Below are 23,282 nucleotides of genomic sequence, written 5' to 3'. Positions count from 1 at the left end.
GGTGTGCCGTGACACACTGGCGAGAAGGAGAGTGATCCGTGCTGGCTGACTGCCTTCAGGACGTGCCTCTCACAGCGAGAGGCACATCCTGTAGGTAGTCAGCTGGCGCGGATGACTCTCCTCCTCGCTAGCATCTCTCCTCCTCTAACCGTATGTCCCCTCCTCCTGGTTCCCTCCATTGAAGCGGCCAGATGGGCATCAGTGCAAGGGCAGATGTTGACGCAATGACGTGTCAGCGCGTCGATGACCGTGCACTTCTGGGGATGCCTTCCGGCCAGGGTACTGTGCTTAGTATGCTGCCGACCGGAAAGTTTGCAACACACTGTTATAAAGTATAATAAAGCACCATATGAATCACAATTAACATGTATTTATATTGAAATTATACAAGGATGACCACAGATTTAGCACTGAGCAGTTTTTTGAGATTTGCGATTATATTGTAAGCCACTTTCACAAATCAGCCCCCAGATGTAGCCTCCCATCATGTTCTCATCATATCCTTGGTAGCAGCGTTCAGCATATTCTGGTAGAAGAACTCACCTTGCTCCTCTGAGGATGCTCCCATGTTCTCCTTCAAGGACATAGATTTTGAGAAACATCCTACAGCTCTTTTTACTGTAATTCTTCACCAGATTTTCAACCAATTCCAAGTAGTTTTTAGCCTTGTGATTGTCCAGGAAGTCCCAAACCACTGTGACAAAGCTGTTCCAAACTGATATCTCCTTCCTAGTTAGTTTCTTGGGAAATTCCTTGCATTCTAGGATCTTCTTTATCTGTGGTCTGACAAAGACACCAGCTTTGACCTTTGCCTCAGACAGATTAGGGAAGATATCTTGAAGGTACTTGAAGATTGCTAACTCCTTATCTAAAGCTCTTACAAATTGATTCATTTGGCCCAATTTGATGTGGTGATAGCATTAGCACCTTCCCAGGGTCCACCAGTAGTTCCCATTTGACGTTGTTTCTCCCCAAAGAGAACTCGGTTCGCTGTGGCCAGTCCCGCCTTTGGTAGTGCGCCTTTGTGTCCCTGCTGTTCCGAAGAGATAGCAAGGAAACTTGGTAAAACCGCCTTGCAGACCCATTAGGAATGCCACTACAGTGGTACCTCAGAATCCGAACGCCCCAGAACTTGAACAACTTGGAATCCGAACTAAAAATTCAAGTAAATTTTGTCCCAGAATCTCAGAGAGGGTGAGATCCAGAAGGCCTTGAGCATGCGCAGATGCTTAAGGCCCAGCAGAAAAACGGCGGCAGGCACTTTCTAACACCAGCGGCGCATGGGTAAGGCCAGGGCCGGTCAGTGGGGGAGGGGGGGAGGGGAGGAGGCGATCGCGAAGGAAGGGAGCAGCGCCGGTGGCCTTGGGAGGAGCATGGGAGTTGGGGTGAATCCGACAGGAGTGGGCCAGCACTTGAGAGTCCCAGTGCTAATAACTAATGCGTGCATGTTATCCTATGGATGCATTAGCGGTTAGCACACGCGTTGATTTTGCGCATAGTGCACCTTTGTAAAAGAGGGCCTAAGTGGCACAGAGCATAAATGCATAGGGTTATTAAAATGGATGAAGCATCGAAGGGGCTTGGTTGGGGTGGTGTTGCTGCTGCTTAACAAACACAACTTATTGCATTTAGGCACCCTCCAGAGTCTGCATAGGTTGTGATATCTTTGATTGAACCAATCTCAGATTGTCCTAAAATGGTTATATACAGTAGAAGCTTCTGAGATTTTCACATGCAGTTCCTCCTACGCTACGCATAAGAGTAAAAAGTCTTAAAACCTCCTGAGAAAACTAATGCATGAAAATTGGACGAAGACATGTATTAAAATAAGATGCTGTGTGATTCTCCTTTAAAATAAATTACTAGGAACAGTGTGGACCGAAACTAAATTTGTTATCTATAAAAATAAGAGAAACCTACTGACTAGGACTACTGACAATTTGTGTCCTAGTCAGTAGAATCACTGTTTATATCTCTGTACCATTTTGGTTTAAGCATCCTAGAGATAATGTTACCATTATCTTTTTTAACACAGGAGATAACAGGAAAAATAGAGCCATTTCAATTGTTCTTACTAAATAAGTTTGAGACTCAAAGTGTCCAGATGTGGTGTTATGACTTCAGTTTCCTGATACGGCTTCCTAGCAAAGACAACATTTAAATGCCAGTGGCCAAATACACTTCTAGAGTAGGTGTTTTTCTACAGGAAACAATAAGGTCACAAATGATGACACACCCAACACATCAGGCTTATCTACAAAATGTGGTTCAATCTGTAGCCTAAAAATAGCCTTCAAAAGAGAGGAAAAGCATAAAATTATTATGTCAATGATGAAAACAGCCATGGTCACTAGATATAAGAAATGTGTCCTTTTGGTATTTATTTTTCCTTAAAACTCGAGTCTTTATACAGGACACTATTAAAGAACAAAACAACCACAAGATTACTGACAAACTGGGGCTCACAGTGGCTAAATACAATCAGCCCACAACAGCATTTAGTTTTTATTTTATTTTCATACTCATTCTTGTTTCCTAGTTTCAGACATATGTATACAGAAATTAATATTAAACAAAATTATAGAAAGCACAGTCACAGTATAAAAATTGTTCAACCAACACACATTAACAAATGAAAAGAGAGGCAGAGAAGATCACTAAGGGAGCAATTCTATACCTTGGCACTTTGAGTTAGACACCTCAGGGTCAATATTCAACACAATTTAACAGGTATGAAACAGCTCCTACCTGGTGAAATCACCTGTTTGCAGCTAACCAATCATTTTTAGCGGCACTTAACTGGTTATCAGTGCTGAAAATAACCAGTTACAGCTGAACTCAAAACCAGATCTTCTGGGGGTGTTCCGAGAGTGAAGTCATCACTTGGTTGGTTAAGTGCTGATATTCAGAACTCAACCAGCCAGATTAACAGAACTGCATAAAAATCAGTCCTATTTTTATATGGTAACCCATAGCTGGTTAAGTGTTGAATATCACACTTAGGTCTAGATTCACTAAGGCCACAGATCGGATCCGATCTGTAGCCGGAGGGCTGATTCACGAAGCGCCCTCATGCAAATCAGGGTGATCGGAATCATGCCCCCAACCGACCGCATGGCCCAAAAATGGCGGTCCTGGTTTATATTCGGGCCAACGCCCCCTTTCCAAAATTATTGCAGGCCGCTGCCAGGCTCTGCACCCTGTTCCCCCACATCTTCTGCCCACTGCACCTCTGGACCACCAGGGATCTGATTTCAGATGTCTATCGCGGCCCTAGGGAGACACTTAGGGCCACCTAAGCTCGCCTAAGGCCAGTTCCGGGCAAAACTATTATAGGCGAGCTTAGGCGGCCTTACACGCCTCCCTAGCCTTACGAAAATGTCTACAATGTAGGCAACCCTCCTCAGAGCTTTTTTTTTTTAATGTGCATTCTGATTGGCTGGCTAGACAGCGGTAAGATGCCTACCGCTGCCTACAATCCAGATGCCATTTATAGAATTTGCCCCCATCTCTCCAGAGTCCTTCCTGACTCTCCCGGTCTTTGGCAGCATCTAGTGCCATTACCGGTCCCTCTGCCAGTTGCCACCATCCAAGCCAGTCCCTCTGCTGGACCACTCCTCAGTCCTTTGGCCAATGCTCCCCGGTCCTTGGATTCTTCCAGCTTCTCCATTGCTTGGTCATCTTATCCAGCATACATGCAGTGGGGGTTCTCTCAGCTCCTCAGTCATCTTCTTGCCAATGCACACCCTGAGGACTCTCCTGGATTCTTCCTTCACTGGTCCCACCTCTAATCAAGCCTAAGCCCCTTGACTCTAGGCTCTACTAGGTCCCCAGCTACTTCTTCAGCTCTTTTCCTGCTGGTGTATAGGTCTCTGTGGATCTTCCCACCACCAGATTTTTGTTCTGTGCTGTGCTGTACCAGTCCCATCTGTCAGGACTGGTCAGTCTGGCCATTCTACTCCACTGCACTAGGCCCCCCTGTCAGCAGTGGTCTTCAGGAGTTAGGCCAAAGCCAGCATTCCTCCTCCCAAGGGTCACCCAGCTCCCAAAGGAGTTCTTTGCTTTCTGAGTTCTCTGTGCTGGCAGCTGTTCTTTTCAGCACCACAATCCACTCAGGATGAGTGGACAGCTCCCAGCAGCACTAGTAGCTCCCATGCAAATCAGCTCCACATTATCATGGCTCAGGCTCTCTCCATAAGCTCCACTGCTTGGGCTCCATCCACTGGCCTGGGAGAGGAACTTCACCCTATCATAGAAATATTTTGATAGGATGGTTAACTTTTTAAGGTGGAAAGTCAATATAATCTTAGGAAGAAATTTTGAATTGACTGTGAAGAATCACCTTATTGTTGAAAAACATAGTGTAAGCTAGATTAGTCACTAAGGCCTGGAGCTCTCTGATCCTGCATACTGAAGTGACCATCACCAAGATCCAACAGAGAATTCAGTTCATGAGGAGCTAGCTAAACTAAAGGTGGACAAAGTGTTGGGGCCAGAATGTGTACATCTGAAGGTACTGAAGGAACAGCGGGAAGTTCTAGTGGCTCCGCTGGCTGACTTTTTTAATGCTTCTCTAGTCAGGAGTGGTACCGAAGGACTGGAGAAGGGCAGATGTGGTCCCTCTCCACAAAACTGGAAGGAAGAAGAAGGGAACTACAGGCTGGTAAGTCTGACTTCTGTGGTAAGTAAATTAATGGAAACACTGGAGGTTTCTGGAATCCAGTGGATTACAGGACCTGAGATAACATGAATTTGGTAGAGGCAGATCTTGTCAGACAAATCTGACAATTTCTTTGACTGGGTGACCAGAGAATTTGATAAAGGGAAAGTGCTAGATGTGGTAGTAACATAGTAAATGACAGCAGATAAAGACCCTAATGGTCGATCCAGTCTGCCCAACTTTACCCTCTCTTTAAATTTCTAATTTAATTTAAATTTTCCTTTTTCTTAGCTATTTTTGGGCCAGAATCCAAAGCTCTGCCTTGTAATGTGCTTAGGTTCCATCTATTGAAGTCTCAGTCAAAGCTCACTCCAGTCCATCTAAACCATCCCAGCCATTGTTGTATTTAACAGGATACTTTTTATGGAATTGTATGTATTGTTTTATGTGCTGTGAGCCGCTTAGAACCTCCCCGGTATGGCGGCATATAAATAAATTATTATTATTATCAAAGCCTTTCCCAGTCTATCCTCAACCAAATGGCCATTTATGGACACAGACGGTGCAAGTCTGCCCAGTACTGGCTTTAATTCTTCAATATATACCATTGTTTTTGAGATCCTCTATGTTCATCCCATACTTTTTGAACTCTGTCACCGTTTTCTTCTCCCTTGGGAGTGCACTGCAGGAATCAACCACTCTTTCCATAAAGAAGAATTTCCTTACAGTACTCGTGAGTCTACCACCCCTCAACCTCAAATTATGTCCTATGGTTTTACCATTTCCTTTCCCTGGAAAAGATTTTGTTCTACATTAATACCTTTCAAATATTTGAATTCTGAATCTCCCCTGTCCCTCCTTTCCTTTAGAGTATACATATTCAGGGCTTCCAGTCTCTCCTCATATGTCTTTTGGTACAAACCTTCTACCATTTTTGTTGACCTCCTCTGGACTGCTTCAAGTTTCTTATGTCCTTTACCAGATATGGTCTCCAAAACTGAACACAATTCTCCAAGTGGGGCCTCACTAACGACCTGTATAGGGGTATCAACATGTTCTTTCTTCTACTGGTTACGCCTCTCTCTTTACAGCCTAGTATCCTTCTGGCAACAGCCACCGCCTTGTCACACTGTTTCTTTGTCTTTAGACCGGATATTATCACCCCAAGGTCTCTCTCCCCATCCGTGCATATCAGCCTCTCACCTCCCAGCACATACGGCTCTTTCCGATTAATTTTAGTTGCCAGATATTAGACCATTCCTCTACCTTTTGCAGATCCTTTTTCTTTTTTTAAAATTTATTTATTGAATTTGAAACTTTTTTACACGAAAAAACAACTTCTTGCTAATGAAACACGGAAAAAAATAAGATTTTAAAGTATATGCGGAGAATAAAGAGCAATAGATTACTTCCTTAGACCACTAAAATTGCAAGCAGACCTTAGGAAATTGGAAGACTGGGTGCCCAAATGGCAGATGAAATTTAATATAGACAAATGCAAAGTGATGCACATTGGGAAGAATAACCCAAATCGGTTACCAGATGCTAGGGTCCACCTTGGGAGTCAGCACCCTAGAAAAAGATCTGGGTGTCATTGGAGACAATATGTTGAAACCTTCTTCCTAATATGTGACAGCGGGCAAAAGAGCAAACAAGATGCTAGGAATTATTATAAAAGGGATAGTAAACAAGAACTAAGAATGTTATTTGCCACTATATCTGATGCAAAATCACTTTGAGTATTGAACTCAATTCTGGTCTCATTATCCCAAAACAGATACAATAGAACTAGAAAAGGTTCAAAGAAGAGCTACTTCGAGGGATGTTTGAGGTTCAGGGATGTCAACAGGAGGGAGTGGCATCCCTCCTGCCGGGCTACTTCAGGGGGGTGGGGATTTGAGGTTCGGGAGATGTATGTAAGAGGTAATGGGCATCCATCCTGCTGGGCTACTTAGGGGGGGTTGGGGTCATGGGCTGGCAGCAGGAGGGAGTGGGCATCCCTTCTGCCGATTTCAGAGGTGGATGCTGAGGGTTCCTTGCCACAGCTAGCTCAGCTGATCACATCAGGGGATCCCCCCCCCCCCCCACGATAAGTTGAGCCATCAGGACTCCCTGAAGCCGCAGCGATCAAAGAGTAGTCCTAAAGCAAGCAAGATTAACTTATTAGTGGCCTTAAAATTTGGCATTCTAGGCAGTTGCCTATGTTGCCTGATCTTTCCTTTCAGGATGCTAGAATGCAAAAGGTTTCACACCAAATCCTAACGTACAGAGTTTTCCGATTGCCTGCTTAAGGCATATGATGTTACAATATGATGGCTTTTTATATTAACTTTGGAAAATAATATCATTCACAAATTAAAAAAAGATAAAAAGTTCATTGCCAGCAGACACTGACATAGCTTTTTTCCTTCCTTTACAAGCTCCTGAGTAGAAGTTTAAATTATTATGGTCATAGTATGCATATCTAGAAGAGTATTTTGTAATTATTTTGTATTTCACACCATATTTGCCTCTTATTAAATTGAAAATCTGGCTTCATCATTCAATACTGTGATTAGTTATGTACTATCATACGACTGACTTAAAAGATATCTCTAATATATCGATCTCTAAAGTACATAGTTTTAAGGACATTAGGAATACATGTTATGGGAGAGGGGTATTGCGGATTGGCTGTCTGGGAATGCACTTAAAAAAGATAGCAAGCTGTCTTCAGGACATATCATTTTAAATCTTTTATATACACACATTTGCTGATGCAGTTAGTTCCTCCCAATATTCTGTAACAAAGCTAGAGTATACAGTAAAACCTTGGATTGCAAGTAACTTGGTATGCAAGTGTTTTGCAAGACAAGCAAAATATTTTATTACATTTGAACTTGATAAATAAGCAATGTCTTGCGATACAAGCACACATACAATATACACACATTGCATCATCACAATTGAGCCAATGGTTCTTCTCTCTCTGACAGTGTAGTGACTGCTCTAAATGAGCGAGGACTTGCATTACAAGTACGAATAGTATTTTGTATTAAAGGCTTTGAAAGAATCGTCTGAGTTTTCATTATTTCCTATGGGGAAATTTGCTTTGATATACGAGTGCTTTGGATTACAAGCATGCTTCTGGAACAAAATATGCTCGTAAACCAAGGTTTTACTGTACTTCCATTTCATGCTGTATCAATGGCATTCCTCTTTCAATGATACACATTTAAGGCAGGAGACCTCTCAGGTTAGCTACTGTTAGGTAGGATGAAATATTGAGCAGACTACCATGTTTCATATTTCAGCTATCAGCTGTTAATTAATTACAGATATCAGCGGTTAATTTTACCAATCTTGTTATGCGTCTTACACAGGTACCTACCTACCTGCAACAGACTGTCAACTAAACCTCCTTTGGACAAATATAAAAGTAGATTATTTGCCATCATGACTGGGATAGCCATGCAAATGGTGACCAAAAACTGGAAAAATTGGGATTCTTTATGTTTGTGTTACAAATATGAGAAAATGAATTCAGAAATTTTGTGTAATAATAAGTTATTTAAATTAACATGGAGTTCATTGACAAATTTTGTTAAAGCTGATTAGCTGGATATTCTTCTGATTTCTTATTTTCACATACAGGGAGGGTGGGTGGGTGGAGGGATATTATATTTTGATGACATCCTTGATCAATATTTTCAATATGATTTTCATTATATGTCTGAAGTAAAGCATTTTGTTCTTATATAAGGGTGAGAGGGGGGGAGAAATTTTTTGAAGTATTTTTATGATCGATGTAAGTGCAATTTTGAAGTTAATTATATGTATATTTTAATGCACTATTTTTGAATGAAAAATTAATAATGATTTATAAAAAAAAATAAATGCTCTTTTATAAATATCTTGTCTACCTCAACATAAAGAGTGGCATTTTAGAAAGGATGTACAAATTAGAAATGAGATGTCTAGATCAGGATGTGTCAAGTTCCGCTAGTATTTTAACACTGCTCGCACAAATTGGGGCGGGTGCCCAATTTGCACATGCAGTTTAATTGAATAATGAGACAATTACTGCCCAGACTGACCCTTGCCATATGCACGGTTTTTTTTTAGTTTTAGATGTGTATGTTTTAGGATGGTAAAATTGGTATTTAGATATTTATGTAACATAAATATCTAAATGCAGGTTTCTGTATGTATAAAAGTGAATAGCACTTCTAAAATAATCACCACGGTATCATTAGCAAAGCCAAAAAACTCCTCCTACAAAACTGTAACAAATTGAGGCTTTATAATTAGGAATATTTCTTGGAATGCCATGTAACTCTTAATGAAAGGAGCATTTAAGAAAATTCCTCAGGTGTTTTTTTTTTTTTTTTTTTTAAATAATGTGATTTCATACTAGCTCTATTAAAAATAGAAGGTTTATTCCTGTCTAATCGTGAAATGCTAAGAGCTAATCTTATTATTTCAATTCCAGCATAGTAATCTTCAGGTTTTCATCCTAATTCAGTGAGTGTCATTGCTGTTTTGAAAAGCTTCTTTTCTTTCTTTTTTCATTTTTTTAAAGGCAGTAAGACTGTCTTTTTGTTGTAATTTTTTTGACAATCACATTCCAATGTTCCACAGTACCAATTAGTTTCAATACAGCCATTTCAAAGACATTTCTTTTTCGTGCAGTCTGTAATATGTTTCCTTAAATAATAATCCTACTCAACAGAAGCTCATGTATCCGATTAAAACTAAGGTACAGAGTACTTATGTAATACTTAGCAGTTGTAGTATAATATTGCAGTCTGGCAAGGTGAAATTTGATTGTGTGATGTTTATCCTTTCATTAGGTTCAACTAACAAATCTTTTTAAACCTGACAATTTCATTGCAGTGTTTGTTTTTAGCATTTGAATAAGCATAATACACTACCACCGTTAAACAGGCAGTAAAATTAGCTACCACTAGACCTCATTAACTGACAAGAAAGGCAGTGCTGGCATTCAAAAGATGCCACAACTGCAGATTAGCACACCATGCTTAACAAAACACCTCAGATATTGATTTATACTCTGTCAGCTGGCTAAGCACTTTATGGTTTAATTCCAGTTAGTGAGTTTGGGCATATGGAGCTTCACTAGATTATAACCCAGACAGTGTTAAACGTGTTTCACTATAGTTCTACTCAGACTTCATCAGATAACTGGCAGTAATATAAGCTAAGAGCATATGGTTATGATTTCTGCTATACAGCTATTGGTCATAAGGCTAGCTCTGTCACTAATGGCCTGGAATGCTTAAAATATACAATCTTGTTAGTACAAACAAAATTAAGGTTTTTTTGGTAATTCAGCACAATTCTATAATGTTGTTAAACTTCCATGTCCCTCGTTCAGAACTCTCAATGTGATTAACAAGAACTCACTGACATGGCAACATGGTTGAATGCAAACCTCTACAGCTGTGGAACACTTACCATCATCCAGGTATAACTGGTCCAATTCTTCAGGTTCTCGCTTGATCGTTACAGGAATAGGGGTCAAATTATGATTACTGTCCTCATGCAACTCTGGCAGTGACAGTGGCTGATTTGTTGGCGGATCATTTCTTTGAACCTTCGGTGGCTGGTGCTGCTGTTGACCCATGACAGATGAGCGAGTTGGACTGCAGGACTGCAAATAGGTTGAATCTTGGGTAACAGATGGCACTGGAGAAGAGGGACTGTTGGGATAGAGCGTTTGTTGGTAACCAAGGGAACAGCTACTGCTCAGATGTTGACTCACCTGCGGCTGCAGCATGATGTGAGATGACTGATCTGGAGAACTTGGGTGTACAACTATAGACCTTGGCACTTCCTGTAGAGTGGGGATACCTCCAGGGGGCTGCTGAAGTCCTAGCTGGCTGTGGCCCGGATTCATGATGCATTTGCTGTAAGCAGATGGTGAAAGGTCATGTAGCTTGGGGCTTGAGGTGGGAGAGGATGACATCACAGTGTTTCTCTGCTGATAGGAAGTGAAGCCAGCCACAAGGCATGAACCAGGATCAGGAGGCATTACAATCTGTTGGCTATAGTATGGTTTAGAAAGAGGGCTTAATCCTTGGTTCAGTGGTCCACAGGTTTGAGCAGGCTCATAATCATCACTGGGTTCTGTTTTTATAATTGGAACTGTTAAAAAAAAATAAAATTAAACAAACATGAGTTGCATATTGGTACAATCAAGTTGGCTTGTGGCTAGGCTACCCTTTGCAAAATAAACAACATTTTGAATAAGACTCTGTCCTTTCCCTAGTTCTCCCACCCAATAAAAAAAAAAAAAGAGAACGAATGAGTCATCAGCGTAAGAAAGTCACAGCTGGTTCTAATATTGAAAAAGACTATTTTCTTTGGAATCCCTTCCAGCACTAATGTGCTATAAAAATCTATTTGCAAACAGCCACGCTGCAGAAGAAGCTTTGGACCCAAGGGCTCCACGGATTTGTACTAATCAAAGCAAAAAATTCTTTACTTGGATATGCTGCTGCAACTTATGGCCCATTTGATAAATGTCTGTGCATTCAGTAAACCAAATCATAATAAGGCAAGATTACTTTGGTTTTCAAGAATACAAGAACTATTGAATAGAAAAACCTTCAGTTTATTTGGTGAAACAAAAACTTTAATAGAACGCTTTGGGACCAATGTACAACACAGCAGTTTATTTTGGTGTGTATTACAGACAAGCCTTTCTAACAAAAGCTTGCAAGAAGATATGCGAATGGGGCCTGGCTGAGTAAGATAACCACATTTCTGAAGAGTTGTTATTTTTTGGGGGAAAAAAAAAGGAAAATCTGTTCAGATATCTTTGTATGCCAATTTTCACTTCTAAAATCAAATAGATGCTGTCCATCACAGCAATTAATCAAACTTTAGTAAAATTTCATTTGTGGTAGACTACGTGAGAAAGTTTACTACTTTAAAGGGGGCAGTTTTACAAATTTTGTGCAAATGGTCCCTATTTTCCAAAGCCTGGGATAGCTGTTTTTGCACATATAGGCAGTCCCCGAGTTACAGACGCCTGACTTAAGCACGACTCGTAAAGAATGTGATTGCAGCTTCATTTGATTTCACTTCTCAGGTAGCAGATTCAGGAATGATGCATGGCCACGTTAAGAACAGGGTGTGTTTGTGCATGGCTTAGAGGCCCTATTGTCAGCTAGGAGCAGAGGTAAGCAGCAAGAATCTTAAAATCTACACGTTCTGAGTTACATACAAATCCGACTTAAGAACAGCTTTAAAAACGTAACTCATTCTTAATCCGGGGACTGCCTGTATTTGGGAGTTTTTTTGTGTTTTTTCCTGCATAGGCCTCCACCTCTGAATATATTCACATTGTGAAGGCCCATTTTAACAGGTAATAGAGAAGAGAATTGAAATGTTCGTCAGGACATGCACAGTTCCTAGGGTTACCAGATTATCCAGAGCGATAAAACTGGCCGCATGGTCCCGCCCCATTCCACCCGGCCCCATGAGTCGCACTCCATTCTACCCACAGCCCCACCCCTCTGAAAGGTCACTCGCGACCTACACCTCAACCTGTTCGCTTGTTGGGAGGGCATCTGCGCACGCGCTGGTGTGATGCAGTGTCACACGCATGTGTGCATGCGTGTGACATTGCTGAGTTGCATCCGCGCATGCGCAGATGCTGTCCCCGACGTTGCTGCTAGCTGGAAGCTTTTCAAAGTGCCAGATTTTGAAAAGCCATCCGGATCCCTGGACATGTCCTTGAAAAGAAGGCCATGTCTGGGGAAATCCGGATGTCTAGTAACTCTAACAGTTCCTTCCCTATATTTTACAAAAGTTCTGCTAAATCGGGGATGTCCAACCTTTTGGCTTCCTTGGGCCGCATTGGCCGAAAAAAATGTTTCCGGGGCTGCACAAATGCGCAAACGCTGCAGCAAGACAGAGGAGGGAGCCGGCAAGACGGTAAACACCTGGGGGCAGCAAAGGAAAACACTGCATCGCCTTTAACCGGGGCCACACAAAATACTTCACGGGGCCGCATGCGACCCTCGGGCCGCAGGTTGGACACCCCTGTGCTAAATCATTATTTACATGTATATTCAATCTAAATATGACTGTGCTGCTATTTATTTATTGAGATGTCTTGAAAATAAGCCCCTTGGGCAGGGAGAGATATCAACGTGGGTTACCGTTAAGACAGGTTATTTTACCATTAACCCAGGTTATTAGTAACTAGGTCTGATTGCATAAAATGGGACCTGTTCTAAAAGAGCACAGATTGTGGTAAAATAACTCATCTTAATGGCAGCCTGTGTTGATAATTTCCCCCTCAGTAGAGCAACATCTTTGGGAAGCTTGAACTGTTTGGGAGGAGGTCGATATTCACACCGCAGGAGTCAGCCAGATATTCATTGCTGGTCAGTTAGGTTTAAATAAGTGGAATATATTGCAGCTATTTCGGCAGCATAATTTGCTCACCAAACTTAGCTGGCAATATGCTTAATATCATATGAAATAACCAGTTACCCACTAAGCAGCTATCTCTTGCTGAATATTGTTAGTTAGCTGGTTAAGTGCAATTTAATCAGCCAGGCGCTGTTTCTGGCCAGTTCAATGTTTTTAAATATTGGATGATTTATTACTTTTTATGATCCTCCAGGCTCAGATGGTATAATTTCTGCTGCCTCTTAGTTTTAAAGTTCATGCTACTACTTTTCCCTGAACTCTGACTGGATGTGATCCACAAATGCACAGTGATCACATTCAGCCCACAAACATAAGATACAGACCTTCTGCTAGTCTGAAACTAAGCTCCACACTCTACACTAAGTCAGCACTGTTTATCGCAATGCATCTTGTTAGTCACTAGAAATAAACAACATTGCAAATATGATTCAGCGCATGTGTAAGGCTAGTAGAGCTGGTGTTTACTGAAGGACAGGGTAGATCTGGATTGAGAAAAGAAGAAAGAGAAAATATTGGCTATCAAAAAAAAAATCTCAAACCTGTTTGAGAGAAATGGTGTGGCAGCCGTGTTACTTCACTCTTGAAAATAATATGTAGAAATAAATAAAAATAAAACAAAAAGAATCCAAGTGATAACTTTTTTATTGGACTAACTAGAGCATGGGTGTCACATGTCGGTCCTTGAGGGCCGCAATCCAGTTGGGTTTTCAGGATTTCCCCAATGAATATGCATGAGATCTATTAGCATACAATGAAAGCAGTGTATGCAAATAGATCTCATGCATATTCATTGGAAAAATCCTGAAAACCTGACTGGATTGCGGGCCTCGAGGACTAACATTTGATACCCCTGAACTAGAGCATGATTCAAACAGCTACACTGGCTGCCGATGAAGAGAAGCACATTCTTTATAGAATTACCTTCTCACTGACTATTTTGGATTAAATAAAGAGGAATTAGTTTAATGTCTATTGTTCACTGACTGCTGATCTAGGGCTAGATTCACTAACCTGCCCGAATCGGAACAATCCGTTTCCGATTCGGGCAGGTCTGACTGATTCATAAATCAGTCATATTCAAATGGGGGCGATCGGAGGAACGCCCCCATTTGCAAGCAAGGATCGCAAATGTGCGATCCCCGCTCATGCGCAGACCCTGACAGTAGTGACAGGAGAAGCAGCCTCCTGTCACTGCTGTCAGGGCTTGTAATTTTTTTTTAATCGGGCAGATATTTTGCGTGGTTTACACATGCAAAATATCTGCTTGGTTAAAAAAAATAAAGCCCCCCCCCCCGAACTGCTTCCTCCCTCCCCAAAACCCTACAAAATGCCCCCCAACGCAGCCTCGCCGATGCCCCACAAAAGGCAGGAGGGATGCCAACTCTCTCCTGCTATCTGAAACCCCATCCTGATCTGGCTGGCCCACCTCCCTTCCTACCTGTGCTCTACCTAGGCTGGCAGGCCGGCCTGCCGAATGGCCATGCCGGCCCACCCGCTCCCCCACTACCTCTAAGAATCATTGGGAGCAGGAGGGGAGCTCATTCCCTCCTGCTCCAGGCCTCCTCCGAGGCCAGCAAGATGACTGGGAAGGCCCACCCCCTCCCCGTACCTTAATATTGTTGGGAGCAGGAGGGGTGCTCAGTCCCTGCTGATCCACGCCTCCTCTGCCGACAAGTGCAGCCATAGGCCACACCCCGATGCATCATCTGATGCGTGGGGAGGGGCTTAAGGCCCTGATTGGCTGAGGCGCCAAGGGCTCGAAGTGCGGGGAAGGGCAGGAGAAATCCGGGGACAAGCAGGGCGGCAATTCGGGGCAGAGCAGGCAGGAGAAATCGGGGCAGCAGGCAGGAGAGATTCAGGGCAGCAAAGAGCAGGGCCAGCAGAGAACAGGGCTGTGAGCTGGGCTTCTATGGAGCAGGAGAGTAGGAAATACATTTGCGACTGGTCACCAGCAGTCGCTTTTTCCGAGCCCAGTCGGATTTGAAAAAATGGTTAGTGAATCGCGTCCCTGCCTATTTTGCATGCAATTCCCCTCATTTACATGCGCGGATTGGAAAAAATACATAAAACCAAAATAACACAACCAATAATGTTCCGAATTCCTCCTGCATTACCAACTACTCCTTAGCAAATTAGAAAATGTTTAAACTATTCCTTAAGTACTTCTTAACATCTTATCAATGTGTACTTCTTAAGATCATAACATGTAATCCGCCTTGAACCGCAAGGTAATTGTCATTTTTTTCAAATTTACATCCGTTATCTTTATATTTTGCACAGTATTAGGGGACATGTGTTACTGTTTCTGTGGTGTTGCACTGTATGCAGAGTCTGGCTTCTTGGCTGTTTAGTTTAACTTTTGCCTACATATTTCTGTCTTTAGTTTGTGATTACTTAATCCATACTGGGTGAGGGTATATCTGTGTTCTGTGTGTATGACCCTGGGCAAGTTACTTAATCCCCTCATTGCCCCAGGTACATTAGATAGATTGTGAGCCCACCGGGACAGACAGGGAAAAATGCTTGAGTACCTGAATAAATTCATGTAAAACCGTTCTGAGCTCCCTTGGGAGAACAGTATAGAAATTTAATAAATAAAGAATAATAAAGAATATGAAAAGGACATGGTTTTCTGTTAGCACTGACTATACAGGATCGATCTGTATTAATCCGGTTTGTTTAATTTTACAATAAAAATGGATTCAACTTTACACTTAAAGAGCTGTGTCATTGAAAGTGAATCAAATCAAAAAATAGATTCAATAGGCCGAATTGAATCAAATTTTTTTTCCCTGAATTGGGCAGTTCTGTCTCATACTAGTGAGATGTTTCTTCAGCAGCAGTCACCCTTCATAACTCTCTCTTTGTCACCCTAATAATCCGCCTGAGCTCCACCAGTGTTGGAGGACAGAAGACTCAAACAACATTAATCCATAGGCAAAGATCCAACCCCTGTCACTACACTTCCAGAAAAGAAAAAAAAAAAATCCTCTTTTTATTATATTTATTTATTTTAAAAGTTTCTATACTGTCTAATTCCTAGGCGGTTTACAAAATATGCACATAAATAATAGTTAAAACAGCACAAAAAAGGAACAAATCATCTAAAATTTAAATGCACAGTAATTCCTTGAACACGACAATTCAGACCCTATAAAAAAGCATTGACAAACAATTGTGTTTTGAGGAGCTTCCTAAAAGTTCCTCTAACAGCGCATTTTCTCAACTGCCCTACCAGTGAATTCCATAATGTCACTCCAGCACAACAGAAGGTCATTGCACAAGCTTTGACATATTTTGGTTTAACACTGGCCTTTAGCAAAGCAGAATTTTCAGAACGTAAAGATCTTTTAGGCTAAGTAATCATCTTACTCTTAAAATACTCTGGAATTGTACCATACAAAAACTGATGACAAATCATTGCAGCCTTGTGCCGTACCCTATATGCTACTGGCAACCAGTGCAATTTCTGAAGCCAAGGTGTAATGTCGGCATATTTTGGTGTTCCTGTAATCAATCTGGCAGCTGCATTTTGCACTATTTGCAATGCCCTTTTGTACAATACAGCACACTTTCAACCTCCAGCAGAGTGTGTGACTACATGAACCTGTTTAAAAAGCTCCCCTTGGTGGAAGGGAAATATTATCAGTGCTGAAACTGTGGTAGAATTTTGAGACATGAGCTGTATGCTATACACTGTAACTGCCCTCCCTCAATTTTTTTCCCCTTAATTGAAATTGTAGTTCCACCCTTTTCCTCACCTTTTCATGTATGATGTCAATAGTTAGTCCATTGCATGTCTCTATGTCAGTGTTTTTCAACCTTTTTACACCTATGGACCGGCAGAAATAAAAGAATTATTCTGTTGGCCGGCATAGGTCCGTGGACCGGCGGTTGAAGAACACTGGGCTAAGTCGTGGGCCAGACCCCGTCCATCTCTACCCCAGACCCCGCCCCCATAATAGTACTAATTGCACCTTGCACGTCCCGTGCCTCATCTGGAAGCCTTCCCTCTGACGTTGCAACGTCGGAGAGAAGGCTTCCAGTTCAGGCGCAGGATGCCTGTAGGAGCCACTTCCCGTGGATTTGTGCAATGAATCAGTTAGGAAGAGGGAGCTGGCTCGAAGATAACGCTGCATTGATTGCACTGTGGACCGGCGGTCGAAGAACACTGTTTTGGGCCTGATGCATGTGCTGGCCCTGTGGACCGGCAGGAAATTTCTGTGGACCAGCACTGGTCCATGGACCGGTGGTTGAAGAACACTGCTCTATGTGATTAATTTTAATGTACATTGCTTTGAATTTATTAAGCATTTTTATCAAATTTTTAATAACTTGGAATTGAACTTAAAAAAGAGAGCAAAAACCATAGAAACAGGAGCAAGAGCTCTTGGAAATCACTGCCTCAGCATCTGGTCCCTTGCAATGGCTGTCTCTCCATCTCTTCTATTTTACAACAGAACTGTTCTCCTTGACTTGTGAAGACAAATGTGCTACACATTGCCAGATGAAGCCATATGATGCTACTGGCTCAGCATTACACATGTTTTTCTTTTCCCTGTGTACTTCTACCATTTGGAATTGTTAAGCTGAAAAAAACTAAAACGTAGCACTTGGTTCATGTGAACGTTTGAGTGCACTGCTTGCAAAACTTGTAAATACCCACTGCAGTGATTACTGAAAGTCATCTGATCTCTTAGTTACTGCACATTTTGCTCCTGTTCATCTGTTCCTCTAGGATGATACCTGATATGTGCACCTATTATCCTTGGCATTATGTCAGGTCACTGCTTCACGAAAAAAGGGAGTTGAAAGCTATTTTATCTATTTTACCATGGCTAAATGTGTCTGCTGTCATATCTGCTGCACTGTTCATTCTTGTACTTTCGAAATCTGAGTTTGATCATTAACACTGTTGTAGAATACTGTATAGGGGATTCGAGGCCAATTTGCACACCAGGTTTCAGCCAGCATAACTCCAGCATCCAGAGCTGAATGCATGCAGCAATCCACTCTAAGCACTAATCTATAAAGGGCTCACACCCTCAAACACACAAAATACAGTACCTGGTTTTACTGCCCAGATTTAGTAAGATATCAATGGAATGATCACATAATGGATTTCCACAATGGGAAGAGGCTAAAAATTCTGTACCTGAGGAGGGTTTCTATAAGCTACTTACTAGCATGATAGGTGGTGAGCAGCTCCAGGAAGTAGGAAGTAATACCGCCAGAGGCAAAAGTATACACCAGGAAGAGCAGGCAGTGAAAAGTAAGAAGTAGCACAGGTAGCAGCTCTTGTGAAAGAAGCAGAGGGAGTTCTGTAAAAAACTGAAATCAGAGGTGTGGAGGTTTTTCAGAGTGTATAAGACTGCAGAATGTGTTTACTATCAGACAGTAGAAAAGAAGAGGAATTCAAAGTACAAACCACACAGGAACACAAGAAAAGCACCAAAGGCCTTCAGATTCCAGGCAATCCTACTTTAATGATGGACCCGACATGGCCGTGTTTCGGCGTCTCCACCTAAGTCAATACTGAAGTCACAATGAAAAAACTTTGCCCAAACTAGTGCACAGCAGAACCTCTGTGTGTAGCTTAGCTTTCTGTAACACCAGATCAACTGTAAGTCTAAGCGTGTTTCTTTTCCACCAGTTTGGTCGAAGTTTTTTGTGACTTCAGTATTTTGATTTTTTAATACAAGACCTTCTGACCCCTGATGCAGGAAGAGAAGTCAAAACAAGGTGAAAGACAGCCCTCAGTACAGGAAAGCTACTGGGCATTTTCCAACTAATTCAACAAATGTAAAGAGTTTTCAAACCCGATAGAATTTTACCTCTACGTGCTCTCACTTCTCCATGCCATCTTTAAAAGACCTTCAACGCTTAATACAAACACTTAACCTGTGAGGTCAAAATGCTGAAGTTACTCCTCCCTTTATTTTAAAATTTATTTTTACAATTTTTGGCCCATTTATCTCTAAGTTTGTTAATACTAGCCTTACTACATCCACCGTACCAAATGTTTGGAAGCATTCAATCATTCACCCGGTAATTAAAAATGGCAAAGAAAGTCAACTTGATTGCACAAACTATAGACCAATTGCTAATTTGCCATTTCTAGTAAAACTAACAGAAAAAATTGTCTTTAATCAGATCTCAGAATTTACAGAACAAACCAAAATCCTACACCCAAATCAAAGTGGATTCTGCGTAAATCATTCTATTGAACATTCTTTAATAGGACTAACCACTTCAATTCAGTACTTTCTTGATCACCATAAGTCCGAAATCCTTTTATCATTGGACCTTTCAGCGGCCTTTAACACGGTTGATCATCAGCTACTTTTGAATCAACTAGTTTCAGTCAGAATCACCAGCCAAGTACTAGACTGGTTAAATCATTCTTTACGGATCGTTCCTCCACAGTGCCTTTTAACAATTCCAGTTCAAAGACTTTCTCAAATACGTTTGCAATCCCTCAAGGATCAATCTTATCACCACTATTATTCAATATCTACCTTGCTCCCTTACTGACGTTATGCTAGTCCATAGGTTTCACAGCTTACGCTTATGCGAATGACATTCAGATCATTCATCCTATCGACCCAGCAATTAATAGTGAAATATATGACATAAATAGGAAGTTAAACACAATAAACAGATGGCGGCACTGACCGGGCTTTGAGATCGAGCTCTCGTGGCTGTCAGCGTTTTCTTTTCCAAAGCAAGAAATATGCCGCATAAAAGGAAAGGGTTGGTTAAGGCGCCTTCTTCCTCGATGCCGGTACCACCTTCCAGACAGCAGACGATTGAGCAGTTACTGCCCGGTATCTGCATTGGACCTGGCGAATTTAGCCCCGCGCTGGGGAAAGGTAAAGAAGGCCTTACCTCACTAGGGCATGAGATCTCTCTTTCGCCACCGCAAGCGGAGCCACCTCCTTGTCCGGCGAACTCGAATGCCCTGGAGGCGGGAACAGCCAGTGTTGCTAAGGATGCGCCTGGAGTTCCGGTGGAGGAAGCAGCAGGGGCAGACGAGTTTGTGCCGATGGAGGTCAGCATTGGGGAGAAGAACCCCACTAGTGAGGTGACTCTGGCAGCAATTTGGCAAATGCTCCAGAAATTGGATAAAGCTGCAGTCAAAACATCAGAGGCTGCTTCAAAGACATCAGAAGAGGTAAAAACTTTGGCTGGTAAAATCGATGATATATCAAGAACCTTGGAACATTCTATTATAGAAATGAAAAACTCCATAACAAAAATACAATCAGAAGTTCAAGTTTTGCAAACTTTCAAAGCAGCTGCGATTAAAGACAATACTATGCTTCAAAGAAAAATAGAAAACATTGAGAATTTTAATCGCAGACTTAATGCTAGAATTTTGAATTTCCCCAAAGTACCCGGGATTTCAGCATACGAGATGTTTAAAAGATATTTGTTGGAAGTTTTAAAATATTCACCAGACCATATTCCTCCATTAAATAAAATATATTATCTTCCACAATCCACCAGAGCTCGGGTATCAATGGAGGGAATTAAACCAGATACACCGCAATTGGATATTAACAATATATCAGATATTTTGGAAGAGTCAATATCTGACTCTTCATTGAGAGTGACACTTCTGATTTCATTTATTTTTCAACAAGATTTGGACTCCTTTATGAAACTTTATTTTCGTTTATCAAAAGAACTGTTTCATGGTAAAAAGATATGGGTATTCCTGGATGTAACTAAGGTTACCCAGGAAAAGAGGAAACAATTTTTGTCTTTGCGACAGGAGACCAGGGCACTTGGGGCGTCTTTTTTACTGGCGTACTCTTGTAAATGTGTAGTAAAATTTGCTCAGGTTAAATATATTTTTTTTCAGCAGGAGCAGCTAAAATCATTTCTGGAGCTTAAGAAAATTGCTGTTGTTTAGCGGGGAATTATTATTTTAATGCAGAGTATGTTATAGCCTTTCATTGATTGGTTCTTTTTCCTTTTTGTTTAACTTCTTAATAATAATTGCCATTACTCCCTATTATTTAGTGGTCTAAGGAAGCAAGAATTTTATTTTAATTTTCATATAATCTGATATGATGTGTTACCATTTATTTTGACTGTATTTCCTTAGCAAGAATGTTTGTTTCTTGTAATATATTGAAAATTTCAATAAATAAATAAATTTTAAAAAAAACCTCAATAAACAATTGGTTAAGAGAAAACATGTTATCCCTAAGCATTACAAAAACAAATTGTCTCCTCTTCTCTTGGAAAGAGGGAATACTGCTAATCTCACATATCTGTATTGAAAACTTACCCATTGTTCAGGTTAATTTGGTCAAAATCCTTGGCATAATTATCGATTTTAAACTTACTTACCACACGCCGTTGTCAGAAGTTATTTCCACAAATTGAGAATGATAAGGTCATTGGCAAGCATTTTGGAACCGGCCTCACTACACATACTGATTCATTCCCTTGTGATTTCTAAACTCGATTATTGCAATTCCCTTTAAAAGGGAATACTATTGAAAGAGATCAGAAGTCTTCAGCTCATACAGAATACCGCTATCAAGGTCATCACAGGTCTAAGAAATATGACCACGTTACTCCGCTATTAAAGAATGCCCACTGGTTACCCATCCAACATAGATTAACATATAAATTAGCCATGATAATTTTCAAAACACATAAAGCCAATGAACCAGCATTCATCGATAAATTAATTATTCCACATGACCCACCCAGAGTATTAAGATCTACGAATCAACATCTCTTCTTCATGCCATCGCTGAAAGTTATTGGAACTCATTGTACAACATCATTTTCAGTTACTGCCCCCACAATTTGGAACTCTTTGCTTCAACATGTGCGATCTGAATCCAACTTAGATAAATTCAAAGGTGCATTGAAATGTTTCCTGTATAAAGATGCCTTAGAACAGTAGTCTCTTTCTTTAATATAGCTATTGGCCATTTATCCTTTCCTTTTCCTATTCTTCTCTCCTCCTTCTCCAATTCTTTTTTCAAATGAGTTAACGCAGCAGAATATATGTTACCCTTCCCTTTCATTCATTCCATCAATGTCATCTTTTCTTGACTTTTTTGTAGTTCCTCCTTCTTCCCTCTTGTTAAACTGTCTGGTCTGTTTTTCATCTTTGTAGTCAGTTGTATATGTTCTTATCTTAATCCTCTGTAAAACCCTATTTTTGTAGCACTGTATTCTCGCCTAGAATTTATGATAGGTGTGCAATCAAATTTTAAATAAACTATGAAACCTAACCTGGGACAGAATCAATACTGATGCTTAAGACAGATTTACCCCAAAGGTCATACGAAAAAGACAGGTTCGCAAATCTTTTTTTTTAAATCTTTATTGATTTTCAAACTTTGACAGTGCAATACAATTAATTGAACATAAAATACTGCATAAAACGCACTATTAACTACACAAATACATAAAACAATCATTTTCTCCCACCTTCCTCCAAATTATTAATACAATATGACATATGATGTGATTACAATATTATAATTAAGGTTCGCAAATCTGATAAATGGTTTGACGAAAAGCTCCATGACCTTAAATGTAATGTTCGCCGACATGAAAGAGACTGGCGCAAAGATTGGACACCAAACCACAGAGAACAATGATGCAAAGAAGTTAAAAAATACAAGCAGGTGTTAAAGGATAAGAGTATAGCTTTATACTCACAACTGGTAGGTGAACATTCTGTCGACAGCAAATAATTTTTTTAGGATAGTAGCAGATTTGATTAACATCACTGCTCTTATTCGCACGCCCCAGGATGAACCCCCGTGTGTCTAGGACCTAGCGGACCCCCTTAGCTCAAAGATCATGACCCTTCATCATATGCTTAGCCCCCAACACCACTCCAAACAACAACACATGTGAACTCATTTTAGGGAACCACCAAGCTGACTTAGTTTAGGAAACCTTCACTGTCCCCGACTTTGCCCTCTTCCAAAAGCTATTTGCTAAATACGTGCATGCTGTTTACTGGACACCTGCCCACCTAGGTTCTTGCAATCTGCCCTGCCAACTTTTCAGGTCTTGCTATTCCACTGGTCAGAGACGATGCTTGACCATGGCACCTTCCCTGATAGTAAAGGGCAAATCATGATTACACCAATTGTTAAAAACAACAAAGAACCCATTTTCTCAATTACTA

At 41.0% G+C, this 23,282-nt stretch overlaps 1 protein-coding gene across 6 annotated transcripts in view; it reads right to left on the bottom strand.

The window, feature by feature from the left end:
* The window catches only part of NFATC1 (nuclear factor of activated T cells 1), a 392,300-nt gene that overhangs the window by 78,738 nt on the left and 290,280 nt on the right, over positions 1–23,282 (bottom strand). For 4 of the 6 annotated variants that reach the window (XM_033934427.1, XM_033934428.1, XM_033934429.1 and 1 more), the window contains exon 9: positions 10,118–10,807. The exons of 1 other annotated variant lie outside the window; for it this stretch is intronic. In XM_033934427.1, coding sequence (XP_033790318.1) covers positions 10,118–10,807 — 690 coding nt within the window. The remainder of the gene's footprint in view (positions 1–10,117; positions 10,808–23,282) is intronic. One more of the 6 variants, XM_033934431.1, reaches the window with a different exon arrangement.

The sequence above is a fragment of the Geotrypetes seraphini genome, chromosome 2 (genome assembly GCF_902459505.1).
Source record: "Geotrypetes seraphini chromosome 2, aGeoSer1.1, whole genome shotgun sequence".
Taxonomy (NCBI): domain Eukaryota; kingdom Metazoa; phylum Chordata; class Amphibia; order Gymnophiona; family Dermophiidae; genus Geotrypetes; species Geotrypetes seraphini.
Note: the sequence above shows the minus strand (reverse complement) of the source record. Positions and strands in the feature narration are given on the sequence as shown.